General features: G+C 38.8%; 1 protein-coding gene across 2 annotated transcripts; it reads left to right on the forward strand.

Moving 5' to 3' along the window:
- The first annotated feature begins 332 nt into the window (after positions 1–332).
- DBR1 (debranching RNA lariats 1) lies at positions 333–13,373 on the forward strand. Of its 2 annotated transcripts, XM_033212543.1 has the most exons (8): positions 334–957; positions 1,941–2,065; positions 3,895–3,975; positions 5,060–5,145; positions 7,124–7,348; positions 10,570–10,650; positions 10,925–11,070; positions 11,827–13,373. In XM_033212543.1, exons 1-8 carry the CDS (start codon positions 761–763, stop codon positions 12,518–12,520), a joined length of 1,635 nt encoding a protein of 544 aa, XP_033068434.1. In that variant the 5' UTR covers positions 334–760; the 3' UTR covers positions 12,521–13,373. The 2 variants fall into 2 exon arrangements, with proteins under 2 accessions (XP_033068435.1, XP_033068434.1); XM_033212544.1 differs by lacking the exon at positions 3,895–3,975 and having other exon boundaries at positions 333–957.
- The last annotated feature ends 639 nt before the right edge of the window (positions 13,374–14,012 follow it).

Here is a 14,012-nt window from a genome sequence, read left to right on the forward strand (position 1 = left end):
GCGCAACCGGCCTCTTTTCTTATCTCTCTCTTTCTCTTTTTTCTTTTCTTTTTTTTTTTTTTTTGAGAGGGAGTCTCACCCTCCCCTCCCCTCTCCTCTCCTTTCCCCCCCCCTTTTTTTTTTCTGACGGAGTCTCGCTCTGTTGCCCAGGCTGGAGTGCAGGGGCGTGATCTCGGGTCACTGCAACCTCCACCTCCTGGGTTTGAGGAATTCTCCTGCCTCCGCCTCTGGAGTAGCTGCGATTATAGACGTGCGGTACTGCGCCCGGCTAATTTTTGTATTTTTAGTAGAGATAGAGTTTCACCATTTTGCCCAGGGTGGAAATAAATTTTTAAACAAACAAATATCTAGAAAAAAATTTATCTGTGGTTGGCCTACACTAAACAGGAAAACTAAACTGAACTCTTCAGACTGAAGAGAAATGATCCCAAAGAGAAAAATGGAAATCCAGGAAGAGGAGAGTAAGAATGGAAAGAGTACATTTGTGGATGTATATACGAAAAAAATATTGACTGCATAAAACAATAATATAAAAAAAAAGAAAAAAGAAAATAAGTTCCCTGGGATCCCGGAGTTAGGTTTGACCTTCCCGGTCCCTCTATCGCGAGATCTGGAAACCGGAAGTGAATTATTTTGCAGGCGTCTACACCAGGCGGTGGCTCTACTTATTAAAGTTGGCGGGAGCTGAGCGATCAGTCGGGCCTGGACAGGCTGTGGTGTACGGCGTTGCAGGCAGCGCTCACCTCCTCGGACCTGCAGAATGTGGGTGGCTGTGGCCGGCTGCTGCCACGGCGAGCTGGATAAGATCTATGAGACGCTGGCGCTGGCGGAGCGGCGCGGCCCGGGGCCTGTCGACCTCTTACTGTGCTGCGGAGACTTCCAGGCGGTGCGCAACGAGGCGGATCTACGCTGCATGGCCGTGCCGCCCAAGTACCGCCACATGCAGACCTTCTACAGGTGAGGACGCCGCCCGGGCCGGGACTTGGCGGTGCGGGGTGGGACTGGGTTCGATTTCCGTCTGCCCCTGGCTGCCTGTTTCCCCTAGATCCTTTGTTCGCTCTGTGTCTCTGACTGGTACCTAGCTGAATACAGGGGTGAGGTAGTGGGAGGCGGGAAATGTATTCAGTTAGGTACTGTATTCAGTTAGGTACCAAATTGTGTCTGCTTAACTTTCAGCACCCTGTCTCATTAGGAGCTTAGGAAATGTCACTTTCCTTCTTTCCATACACCCATCTTATCCATTTCACACGGGATCGAAGCCTGGGAGGGGACAACCTGGAGGAAGAAGCTGACAGGTTTAGATAGCTACCTTGTACTTGATAGGACTCAGGAATTAGTTCATTTAATGATCCTGGAGTTTTTACTGGGCGCCTGAAACTGGGCGCCTGCTATATGCTTGTGGTTCTAGAAAGATAAGGTTATGGCAATGAACTCGGCACAGTTCTTGACTTATTTGAACAGGCACTGACTTGAGGCCCAAGGTGGAAGCTCTTCATACCTAAGGGCAAGGAATGGATACTGGGCAATTTTTTTTTTTTGAGACAGAGTTTCACTCTGTTGCCCAGGCTGGAGTGCAGTACTGCGATCTTGACTCGCTGCAACCTCCGTCTCCTGGGTTCAAGCGATTCTCCTACCTCAGCCTCCTGAGTAGCTGGGATTATACCCAGCTAATTTTTGCATTTTTAGTAGAGACAGGGTTTCACCACGTTGGCCAGATTGGTCTCGAACTCCTGACCTCAGGGGATCCGCCCACCTCAGCCTTCCAAAGTGCTGAGATTACAGGAGTGAGCCACCGTGCCCAGCCCCGGGCAATTCCTTGAAAGAGCTTCTTAACTTTTTATGACGAGGTCAATTTCTTTTTGTTGTTGTTGTTTTTTCAGAACTTATTTGCTTTTCTACTATGCCCAATTGTGGTAACTGACTTTGCTCTTATGTTCTAGGTATTACTCTGGAGAGAAAAAGGCCCCAGTTCTCACGCTGTTCATTGGGGGAAACCATGAAGCCTCAAATCATTTGCAAGAGTTACCCTATGGTGGCTGGGTGGCACCAAACATTTATTATTTAGGTATGTGATTGTGTTTGTGGATAATTTTTTTTCCTGGGATGGAAGAGCCTATCAGGATTTGCGTTAGTTGGGCTGTGTCTTGACATGTATGGTGTTTGGAGAATGTCATTTAAATAGTTAATCATGAAAATTTAATTAAGATAGTTAATTATTAAATGGTTGATCATGATACTATGCCCTTCATCTAGTGTTTTAAGCACTAGCTAATATAATTGAAAGACCTCACACACTGTTTGTAATCGCTTCATTTTTTCTTACAATTTTTATTGAATTAAAAAAAGACCTTAAACTTTTATTAATAGAAATTCTTAAGCATACACAAAAGTAGAGTATAGCATGATGAATCTCAGTACCTGTTACCCAGCTTCAACGACTGTTATATTGAAGTCTCCTGGTTTTTTTTTTTTTTTTTTTTTTTTTGTGGGAAGAGATGACTAGAGTATTTAAAGCAAATCCAACTGTTAGATTATTTCACTTATACATATTTCAGTACATGTTTTTAAGTGATGAGGATCTTTAAAAATACTACTACAGTACTGTTATTATACTTAACTGAAGTACTCATTATCTATTGCCATATTCATGGTCAGATTTCCGTGCTTAACCTAGGGATGTCTGCTTTACAATTGGTTTAAATAGGACCCAGACAAGGCCAGCCCATTTCATTTGGTTGTCACGACTCTGAAGTCTATTAGACTATAATAATCTCCCTGTCTCTCTTTTTCATGCCATTTACTTGCTGAAGAAAACACGAAATTTGTCCTGTGGCATTTCCTGCATTCAGGGTTTAGCTGATTGGATTCCTTTTATCCTCTGCATTTCCTGTAATCTGCTTTTAGATTGACAGATTTGATTAGATTGTTTCAATATTAGTCCCTATAAACTATATAGCCTTTTCATCCCTTTATTTTTTGAGACAAGGTCTGGTTCTGTTGCCCTGGCTGGAGTGCAGTGGCTCCATCTTAGCTCATTCATCTCAGCCTCTGCCTTCCAGGCTCAAGCCATCCTCCCACCACAGCCTCCCAAGTAGCTGTGACTTCAAGCGTGTACCACCATGCCTGGCTAACTTTTTTGTTTGTTTGTATTTTTTTGTGGAGACTGAGTTTGGCCATGTTGTCCATGCTGGTCTCGAACTCATAAGCTCAAAGTGATCTGCCCACCTGGGCCTCCAAAGTGGTGAGATTATAGGGATGAGCCATCCCACCTAGCTTCATCCCTTTATTTAAATGTATATTCTTTCTAGAACTGTTTATAGGTTTTACCAATGATGAGATCATAATTTCAGAATTATGAATTACTGAATTATGAATTACAAAGTAATTTCAGAATTACTTTGCTACTTATTGATCATCTTTTGATGTATTCATTCTATATTACAATATTGTGAAAAAGTGAAATTGTCAGAAGATGATCAATCAGAAATGAAACTAGAAGCTGCAGGTTCTTTATACCTTACCTGTTGATTTTCAGGTTTATACATGTAAGTCCATCATAGGACATTTTCCGCCTCCCACTACCTCCCCCGTGTATTCAGTTAGTTACCAAATTATGTCTATTTCACTTTCAGCACCCTATCTCATTTGTCCCTTCCGCAATCTACTTAATGTTTTGGCTCATCTAATTCCAGACTTTGCCTTTATATACTTTTATAATATATCCCTAATACACTGTTGGCATATTATTATGTAAAAAGGGTAACTTCATCATGGTGCTTAATTTTCAAATAATTTTAGAACTGTGTGGAATTCCATCTAAATGGAATGGTTTATTCAGTCAGTGTAAAGAGATTCCTTTTACCTACAGTAATTTTATTTAACTGTACTGTTTAGGTTTGGCTGGTGTGGTAAAATACCGAGGTGTAAGGATCGGTGGAATCTCTGGTATCTTTAAATCTCATGACTATCGGAAAGGTATTGTTTTGAGAATTATTTTTAAACTTTAGAACTTGCATGCCCCAGAGTAACTTAAGCATAATATATACTTTGTATCCTCGATCTAGTTTTATCAAGTCTTAGTATTTTGCTAGTTTTTATTTTTATTTTTAAGAAATAAAACAGTATAGATACAATAAAAGTTCATTGTTTATCTGTCCTCAATCTCATTCCCTTCTTTTCTTCCCTCCTACTCTTTGCCAGGCAGTCACTATGTTGAATTTGGTGATTATAATTTACTTGATTATTTTACATCATTACCACATATATAAGAGCTTTAAACAATGTACTTGTTTTAAGCTTCATATAAATGTATCATATTGCTTGTATCTTTCTCCAACTTGCTTCTTTGTTTAACATGTTTTGAAATCCGTGTTGATACATGTAATCTAATCTGTTCATTTGTGAATAATATTCCATTATATATCACAACTGCCTATTCATTTCATTGTGTTTAAATGAATTATACCTTGATTTCAAAATTAAAGGAATAGCTTGGATTCACATCAATTTCACAAATTTCATGAATTAAGTTGGCAGCTAAAACTTACATCCTGAATGTAACTGTTACAAGTCTGTTCCCTGCCACTTGGCTCTTTCTTATTCTAAACTGTTGAAATGGAGGTACAAAATAGGCTGTCTTCTCTGTGGCAGATGTGAGTACAAATTGGAACCACTCTTGTGAAGATGTTTATCAGTTTTTTCTATTTTATCTCTGGGATATCATTTATGCATGTAATACACATATTTCTTTTTCGGCTTAAAACAACAATAAGTTGTTATTTTATTAATATTGGTCATAAGGAACTAGTCTCCAGTCAACATTTAGAAAGTAACTGAAGTGTGCCAGCAACCATGTGTGGGACCTTAGAAAGCACATACACCCTTAGTTGAGCCTGTACAGGAGACTGCAGTCCACCATCTTTTAAAAAAAATTCCCTAGATAACTTTTTAAAATCATATATATTGAAGGTGTACATATTTTGGAAACTTGTGTATATGTCTTTGTATTTGCAGTGTTTAAGGAAATTGAATATAGCTTATTTTTCTTCTTCAATCTAAGGTCATTTTGAGTGCCCCCCTTATAATTCATCTACAATCAGGAGTATATATCATGTGAGAAATATTGAAGTCTATAAATTAAAACAGGTATGTAAAAAGTGCATTACAGCAGACTTGAAAAAATTTTAAAGTAATTCTGTACCAAAATGTATTTTGGTTATATTGGTATGCTACTTTCAAGAAGAACAATTCAGTATTTTTTAAATGTGGATCTTGAGTTGTTTTTAGGAGGTTCACGATGAACATTTTTTTTTTCTTTTTTTGAGACAGAATATCACTCTGTCGCCCATGCTGAAGTGCAGTGGCATGATCTCAGCTCACTGCAACCTCCGCCTCCTGGGTTCAAGCAAATCTTGTGCCTCAACCTTCCAAGTAGCTGGAACTACGGGCACCCACAACCACACCTGCCTAATTTTTTGTATTTTTAGTAAAGGCAGGGTTTCACCATGTTGGCCAGGCTGGTCTCGAACTCCTGACCTCAGATGATCTGCCTGCCTCAGCCTCCCAAAGTGCTGGGATTACAGGTATGAGTCACTGTGCCCAGCAAATTTTTTTTTACTTCAATAATTATGAGTTTATTTTAGTAAGAATGAAACATTTAATTCATGATTTCAAATATTACTTAGGGTAAGGCTAAAGAATACCTATTAAAATAAAATGATATTTAAAAGAAAATATTAAAGTGATATTTTAAAGAAAATATTAAAATAAACATTTTATTTTATGTAATAGTAATTAAGTAATGGTGTTAAATAGAAAATGAGTAATAGTAAAGATGATAGAGGAAATGGGAAAATTGTGAAGGTTAGTCATATCTAATATTTTGAATTGTCTTGAGCAGTTACTTTTTTTTTTTTTTTTGAGACAAAGTTTCACTCTTGTTGCCCGAGCTGGAGTGCAATGGTGCGATCTTAGCTCACTGCATGCCCTGCCTCCTGGTTCAAGTGATTCTCCTGCCTCAGCCTCTTGAGTAGCTGGGATTATAGGTGCCCGCCACCACGCCTGGCTAATTTTTTATATTTTAAGTAGAGAAGAGGTTTTACCGTGTTGGCCAGGCTGGTCTCGAACTCCTGACCTTCAGGTGATCCAGCCACCTCAGGCTCCCAAAGTGCTGGGATTACAGGCGTGAACCACTGCGCCCAGCCGGTATTTAAGTGGTTTTAATTTTGTTTTCCGAGTATTCATTTCAGATTACTTGAAGGTTCTGGAGATAAGTCTATAGTATATTTTGTTTCCTTTAGTTGTTTAATTAAATACTAATTTATGTAGTAAACAGAGTTTTTTAGTGTATACTATGTCAGCCTATTAGAATTTCTTTTTTTCCTGATAAATCTTTGGGTTTACTGAATCAGTCATGTTAGAGGTCTCATGAAATCTGGTTTCTCTGGATCTTCGAAATAGTAATTTCTTTTTTCTTTTTTTTTTTTGAGATGGAGTTTCGCCCTTGTTGCCCAGGCTGGAGTGCAATGGCATGATCTCGGCTTACTGCAACCTCCACCTCCCGGGTTCAAGCGATTCTTCTGCCTCAGTCTCCCTAATAGCTGGGATTACAGGCAGATGCCATGACGCCCAGCTAATTTTTGTATTTTTAGTAGAGACGGGGTTTCACCATGTTGGTCAGGCTCGTTTCCAATTCCTGACCTCAGGTGATCACCTGCCTCGGCCTCCCAAAGTGCTGGTATTACAGGCGTGAACCACTGCACCCAGTCCAAAGTAGTAATTTCTTTACCAAAGAGGAAAAGAGCTATGGTCATCATGTATTTTAGAAGCTAAGTGCTAAAGATCTTAGATAATTGGCAGTCCAGAGTCTGTCTCCATTGCCTTGCCTTGCCACTGAAAATAAGAATGATTTATGAGCAGAGAAAATGCACGTTTTCTTTGCCTAGATGAATGAGTAGCCTAGTATTTTTATCATTCTCTTAAAGTGTCCTTAAAATGAATTACACAGAATTCTAGAGATCTCAGTGGGTGAATGGTTGTATGGTGGTAGAGAGAAAGGAGGGGATTGTTTTTTATTAATCTATTTTAAGAGTTTTCTTTCTTTTTTCTTTTTCTCTTTTGAAAGCTGAAGCAGCCTATAGATATATTCTTGTCTCATGATTGGCCAAGAAGTATATATCATTATGGAAATAAGAAGCAACTTCTTAAGACTAAATCTTTTTTCCGACAAGAAGTGGAAAATAACACATTAGGAAGTCCAGCTGCCTCAGAGCTTTTAGAGCATCTAAAACCTACTTATTGGTTTTCTGCCCACCTTCATGTGAAGTTTGCCGCCTTGATGCAGCATCAGGTAGAAAACAAAATGTTTATTCTTTCATTTAACACACACTTATCGAACATCTATGGACCAGACACAGTTGTAAAGTTAGAGAAAGAAGTAAAAGATAACTTACCTCTTATGAGTAGCTCAATATATGATTCTGGGAAAATACAAGCAATTACAAAATAGTACAATAAGTTTGAGAGAAAACTTAGGCAGTGGGAGCACCTAAGCCAGACTGGTGGGATGGGAACGTGGGAGATGACGATAGAGAAGGTTTTCAAAAGGCAATAGCTGAACTGAGTCTTGAAGCACCAGGAACAAACAGACTGTAAGGGTATTTTATTTAGAGGGACTGACATGTGCAGAGGCTAAAGGTCTGAGAGCATGGGGTGTTTGGGCACTTGTAGGTAGTTCCTGTGGGACTAAGGCATAGGTACTGATGAAGCTGGAACAAGATCATAACTGCCTTCTAGGGGCTGTGCTCTGAAGTTAAGGTTTTTGTGTTTTGTTTTTTTTTTTTTGAGACGGAGTCTTGCTCTGTCGTCCAGGCTGGAGTGCAGTGGCCAGATCTCAGCTCACTGCAAACTCCACCTCCCGGGTTTAGGCCATTCGCCTGCTTCAGCCTCCCAAGTAGCTGGAACTACAGGCGCCCGCCACCTCGCCCAGCTAGTTTTTTGTATTTTTTAGTAGAGACGGGGTTTCACCATGTTAGCCAGGATGGTCTCGATCTCCTGACCTCGTGATCCGCCTGTCTCGGCCTCCGAAAGTGCTGGGATTACAGGCTTGAGCCACCGCACCCGGCCGAAGTTCAGGTTTTAACCAGAGATGATGGGGAAATTTGGGGAGTGATGAAATCAGATTTTCATTTTAGAAAGATTAGTTTGACAGCATTGTTGTATATGGATTGGAGTACTGTAAAATGGGAGGCAGAGCAGGCTATTTAAGCAAAAGAAAAGGTTTTAACCTAAGGCAAAGAGAGAATACGGAGAATGAAGTAGATTCTAGAGAGATTTTAGAAGGAGAATCATTGTGATTTGGTGACTGGGGGAGAAGAGAGTCCAGGATGATCCTCCATTTTCTTTGCTTAACTGCATGGATGATGTACTTGATGGAAGGTAGAAAATAAATATATACTTATAATTAAAATTCTATGGAAGTATGCATTTCTTCCTTTCACCTCTGATTCTGGCTGAACTCTGACTTTCCCATAAAGTATTCCATAGGAAAACTGTTTAGAAAATTCTGGGTTGACAGAGTTATAGATTTCTTCTTGGAGACATTTAGAGAATTTCTGACAGTCTTTATTGCACTAATGGGCATTGCCTTTTGAGTAGAATGTGACGCTTCCCAAACTTAACCAAACACTTTTCTGTGTTAGAGGTACACTTTAAAAATGTTCCTCAAACACAGTTTGGAAGGTTTTGTCTGAAAATATTCCTATAGGCCCTTTTTATTGTGGATTTATTCTTCTCACTTCCCAGTTTCACTGGGAGATGGAGAGATTACTCTTTTCATTGTATTTCTGCATTAATGATATGTTTGACCTCTTTGTAATTGGCTTCTCAATCTCCTCTGACTGCCACTTTCTATTTTAGCCCCTTTACCAGCATCAAAGAGCACTTTTCCTTGGAACTGCTTTGCCGCCAATATCTGCCTATAATTTCCATGCCTTCCATTTTTCTTAGTATAGATTGAGCATCTCTAATCTGAAATTTGAAATGCTCTAGAATCTGAAATTTTTGACATGATACACAATTCTCAGATTTTTGGATTAAGGATATTCAACCAGTATGTATTCTGCAAATATTCCAAAATCTGAAAAAATCTGAAATTTAAAACACTTCTGGTCCCAAGCGTTTTAGATAAGGCATACTCAATTTGTACCTCACCAGAACTGAACTGATGCTTGGTCCTCAGCAGGAGATACATAGCTTGCTTCCTTGTGTTTTTTCCTCCATGACGAAACTGGAACAAGATCATGACTGCCTTCTGGAGGCCATGCTCTGGAGTTCAGGTTTTAACTAGAGATCCTGGGGAAAGGTTTTTTAACCTGTTCCAAAATGACCTACATGTTTGTGATTCCCCCTGTGTTTCTGCCAATTCACCTTTGAAAAAAAAACTTTATTGGAGTGTAATTTACATACCATAAAATAAACACGTTTTGGCGTGGTGGCTCATGCCTGTAATCCCAGCACTTTGGGAGGCCAAGGCAGGTGGATCACTTGAGGCCAGGAGTTCGAGGCCAGTCTGGCCAACATGTCGAAACGACGTCTCTACTAAAAATACAAAAATTAGCTGGGCATGTTGGCACACACTTGTAATCCCAGCTATTCGGGAGGCTGAGACATGAGAATCATTTGAGCCCGGGAGGCAGAGTTTGCAGTGAGCCAAGATCATGCCACCGCACTCTAATCTGGGCAACAGAGTAAGACTCTGTCTCAGAAAGAAAGAGAGAGAGAGAGAAACCACGTTTTAAAGGAACAATTCAGTGATTTTTAGTAAGTTTCCAGAGTTGTGCTAATATCACATAATCTAGTTTTAGAACTTGTCCATCACCCCCGAAGATTCTTTGAGCCTGCTTGCAGGTAATCCTTGTTCCTACCCTCAGCCCCAGGCAAGCACTAACTTGCTTTGTGTTTCTATAGATTTGCCTTTCCTGGACATTCATTTAAATGGAATCATAAAATATACAGTCTTTGGCAACTGATTTCTTTCATTTGCTTGATTTTGAGATTCACTCATATTGTAGCATGTATCAATATTGCATTCCTTTTTAGTGCTGAGTAATAGTTCATTCTATGGATATATCACATCTATTTTTGGTGGTATAGCGAAGAAATCTTCGCCTAACCCACAGTTACAAAGATTTTCTCCTATAGGTTCCTCTAAAAATTGTACAGTTTTAGTTCTGCCAGTTTACTTTTAAGCTCTTTTGTTTATCTTTAATCCTTTTATTTATCTTTAATCCTTTAAGCTTTGATTTATGTATATTCAATGCTTTGAGTTGATATCATCATTAGTTTTTGCTTTGAATTTTGTAGGAAAATTGAAGCTCTGAGAAGTTAAATGCCTTCTCTTATCGCACAAGTGGGTATAGAATTAACTTATTTTGGAAAAGTAACAGTCATTCCTTTGACACACAACTTAGGGGTATGTGTAATAAAGATTATTTTCATCCTATTCTGTGTATGAAGAATTACTGTGATTGTTTTAACATTCTTTCTTAAATCATGATTCATATTGTCCAGGCAAAGGATAAAGGACAGACAGCCAGAGCAACCAAATTTTTAGCATTGGACAAATGCTTACCACATAGAGATTTTCTTCAGGTAAGAAGAATGAAGTGGCTTTATAGTATAGTTGTACTCTTCCAGAGACTTAAAAAAATATTAATTTTCCTTTCAGAATTTTTTTGTGCTCTTTGTAATTTACATATTCTGTGGGAGTATTTTAGTTATTCATGTTTTAAAATTAAATGGATTTATTTAAAATTAATTGAAATTAAATTTAAATTAAATTTCTTTTTGTTTTATTAAATTATATTAAAGTTCTTAGACTGTTAAAAATACATATATATTTCTTAATGTTGATTTCATCCTGTAGATATTAGAGATAGAACATGACCCAAGTGCTCCTGATGACTTGGAATATGATATTGAATGGCTCACTATTCTCAGGGCTACAGATGATCTTATTAATGTGACTGGTCACCTATGGAATATGCCTGAAAATAATGGCCTGCATGCAAGGTAAGTCAGACTTTATTTAGGACCTGCTTTTTCCATTGCATGCATAATTTTTGTGTCTCCCACCTTTATTTTGTTTTTTTTTTGAAACGGGGTCTAGCTCTGTTATCCAAACTGGAGTACGGTGGTGTGATCTTGGATCTTAGCTCACCGCATCCTCTGCCTCCTGGACTAAAGGGATCCTTTCACCCCTGCCCCCAGAGCAGCTGGCACATGCCACCATGCCCAGCTAATTTTTTGATATTTTTGGTAGAGATGGGGCTTTCCCATGTTGCCCAGGTTGGTCTTGAACTCCTGAGCTCAAGCAATCCACCTCCCTCGGCCTCCCAAAGTACTGGGATTACAGGCGTGAGCCGCTGTATCTGGCCTCCACCGTTGTTTTTAATCAAGGGAATTATTGTTGAATGAGTATCAGAACAATTCAGTTTGCAGGTTTTCCATCTAAAAGAGACAGGAAAATGGACTGTTGAGCATTACCTCAAATAAATTTATAAGTGAATAAGTGTACATAAAACTATAATATGGTGAAGACACAGTCCACACATTAAAATTGTTTTGGAGTATGAGTTAAAGATGGCTTTTTCTAAGAATTATTTTTATTTCTAAATGGTCCTTTGCTAAATTAACTGTAACTTTAAAAATGGAATTTTGATAGATGGCTTGTTTTTTATCCTTGCACCTGAAGTCTATAATTAGATTTCATCATTTATTGTTTAGAGCTAATAAAATGTAAAAAGCTATTGTTTTGTACTTTTATAGGTGGGATTATAGTGCAACAGAAGAAGGTATGAAAGAAATGTTGGAAAAATTGAATCATGACCTCAAGGTTCCATGTAACTTTAGTGTAACAGCTGCTTGTTATGATCCTGGCAAGCCACAGACACAAATACAGCTGATTCATAGGATCAATCCTCAGACTACTGAATTTTGTGCCCAACTTGGCATCACAGACATCAATGTTAGGCTTCAGAAGTCCAAGGAAGAACATCATGTGTGTGGTGAATATGAAGAACAGGATGATGTGGAGAGTAATGACTCTGGAGAAGACCGGAGTGAATATAATACAGACACATCTGCTCTGTCTTCTATTAATCCAGATGAAATAATGTTAGATGAAGAAGAAGAAGATGAAGATAGTATTATAAGTGCACATAGTGACATGAATACACCATCTGTAGAACCTTCTGATCAAGCTTCTGAGTTTTCTGCAAGTTTCTCTGATGTCAGGATCTTACCAGGCTCTATGATTGTATCTTCTGATGATACGGTGGATTCCACAGTTGATAGAGAGGGGAAACCTGGTGGGACTGTGGAGTCAGGGAATGGAGAGGACTTAACCAAGGTGCCATTGAAGAGGCTGAGTGATGAACACGAACCTGAACAAAGAAAAAAAATTAAGAGGAGGAATCAAGCCATTTATGCTGCAGTGGATGATGATGATGATGCAGCTTAAGACAATTTACTTGTTTTGTTTTTGTTTTTGTTTTTTTGAGACGGAATTTCACTTGTCACACAGACTGGAGTGCAATGGCGTGATCTTGTCTCACTGCAACCTCCGCCTCCTGGGTTCAAGCAATTCTCCTGCCTCAGCCTCCCAAGTAGGTGGGACTACAAGTGCCCACCACCACACCCGGTTAATTTTTAGTAGTGACAGTTTTTCACCATGTTGGCCAGGCTGGTCTCAAACTCCTGACCTCAGGCGATCCACCTGTCTCGGCCTCCCAAAGTGCTGAGATTACAGGCGTTAGCCACTGTGCCTGGCCAACAATTTACTTGTCTTAGTATTATACATAGATATATGATTTTTGAGACTGTATTTTTAGAGCTGAATTTTTGACGAAAGACTTAACTTTATAATAATGAAGATACACTAGAGGATTTTAGTTAGATATTGACTTTAGGCTTTTGTATGTTTCAGATGCAAACATATTAAAACTTTCATATATTTACTTGACTGGGTATCTTTTTTTTTGAAGACATACATTATTCACTTCCACTTTTACAATAAACACTTATTTAACATCTACTTTGTGCCAAGCACTCTGCTATAATATGGAACCATAAAGATAAGTAAGACAAGGATTTTTGCCTTCAAGGACTTGCTATCACTGTAAACATTTTGATGTATACAATATGACTATATTATATTTTGTTTTATAAAATCAAGTCATTGTATATATTATGTATGCTTTCTTTTCATTTATTATAAATATTTTTCCTAATCAGCTTTTAATATCTGTCAAATAAAAATTGAAATTGAAGATGGTATATAAGAGTTCAGGAAATAAACTACTTTGAATACTAAACATTGGTAAACGTACAATCTTATATTTGCTGAGATTAGTATAACCCTGCTGACTTTTGCATATTGTGTTTTTTTTTTTTGAGACGCAGTCTCACTCTGTTGCTGAGGCTGGAGTGCAGTGGCATGATCTCAGCTCACTGCAAGCTCCGCCTCCTGGGTTCACACCATTCTCCTGCCTCAGGCTCCTGAGTAGCTGGGACTACAGGCGCCCGCAACCATGCCTGGCTAATTTTTTGTATTTTGTTTAGTAGAGACAGGGTTTCACCATGTTCACCAGGATGGTCTTGATCTCCTGACCTCATGATCCACCCACCTCGGCCTCCCAAAGTGCTGGGATTACAGGCGTGAACCACCGTGCCCGGCCAGCATATTGTGTTTTAACTTTAGCTTTAATTTTCATGTAACTATGTAGGTCATTTTTGGCATAGTTCACCCCATAGTTTTAATTACTAGCAAGGATCAAGCTGCACAAATACTGCCCCTCATGCTGCGTGATGGATTGCTAATATTAAAGTATTTTTGAAGATCTGTATAGAAAAACTACACCTCTGTGCTATCTCTGGTTAAACTACCTGGGCCATCTGAAGAGATTGTCACTCTGTACTTAAAGTCGTGGAATCCAAGATTGTTCCATGATCTC

The sequence above is a fragment of the Trachypithecus francoisi genome, unplaced genomic scaffold (assembly GCF_009764315.1).
Source record: "Trachypithecus francoisi isolate TF-2019V2 unplaced genomic scaffold, Tfra_2.0 Lachesis_group0, whole genome shotgun sequence".
In the NCBI taxonomy this organism is placed as follows: Eukaryota; Metazoa; Chordata; class Mammalia; order Primates; family Cercopithecidae; genus Trachypithecus; species Trachypithecus francoisi.

What these genes read in the sequence shown, in the direction of transcription:
- DBR1 (XM_033212543.1), top strand. Translation starts at nt 761, where the DNA reads ATGTGGGTGGCTGTGGCCGGCTGCTGCCACGGCGAGCTGGATAAGATC. An exon ending in ATCTCATGACTATCGGAAAG is followed by an intron (nt 3,976 to 5,059) that starts GTATTGTTTTGA and finishes CTTCAATCTAAG; the next exon opens with GTCATTTTGAGTGCCCCCCT. An exon ending in CCGCCTTGATGCAGCATCAG is followed by an intron (nt 7,349 to 10,569) that starts GTAGAAAACAAA and finishes CATATTGTCCAG; the next exon opens with GCAAAGGATAAAGGACAGAC.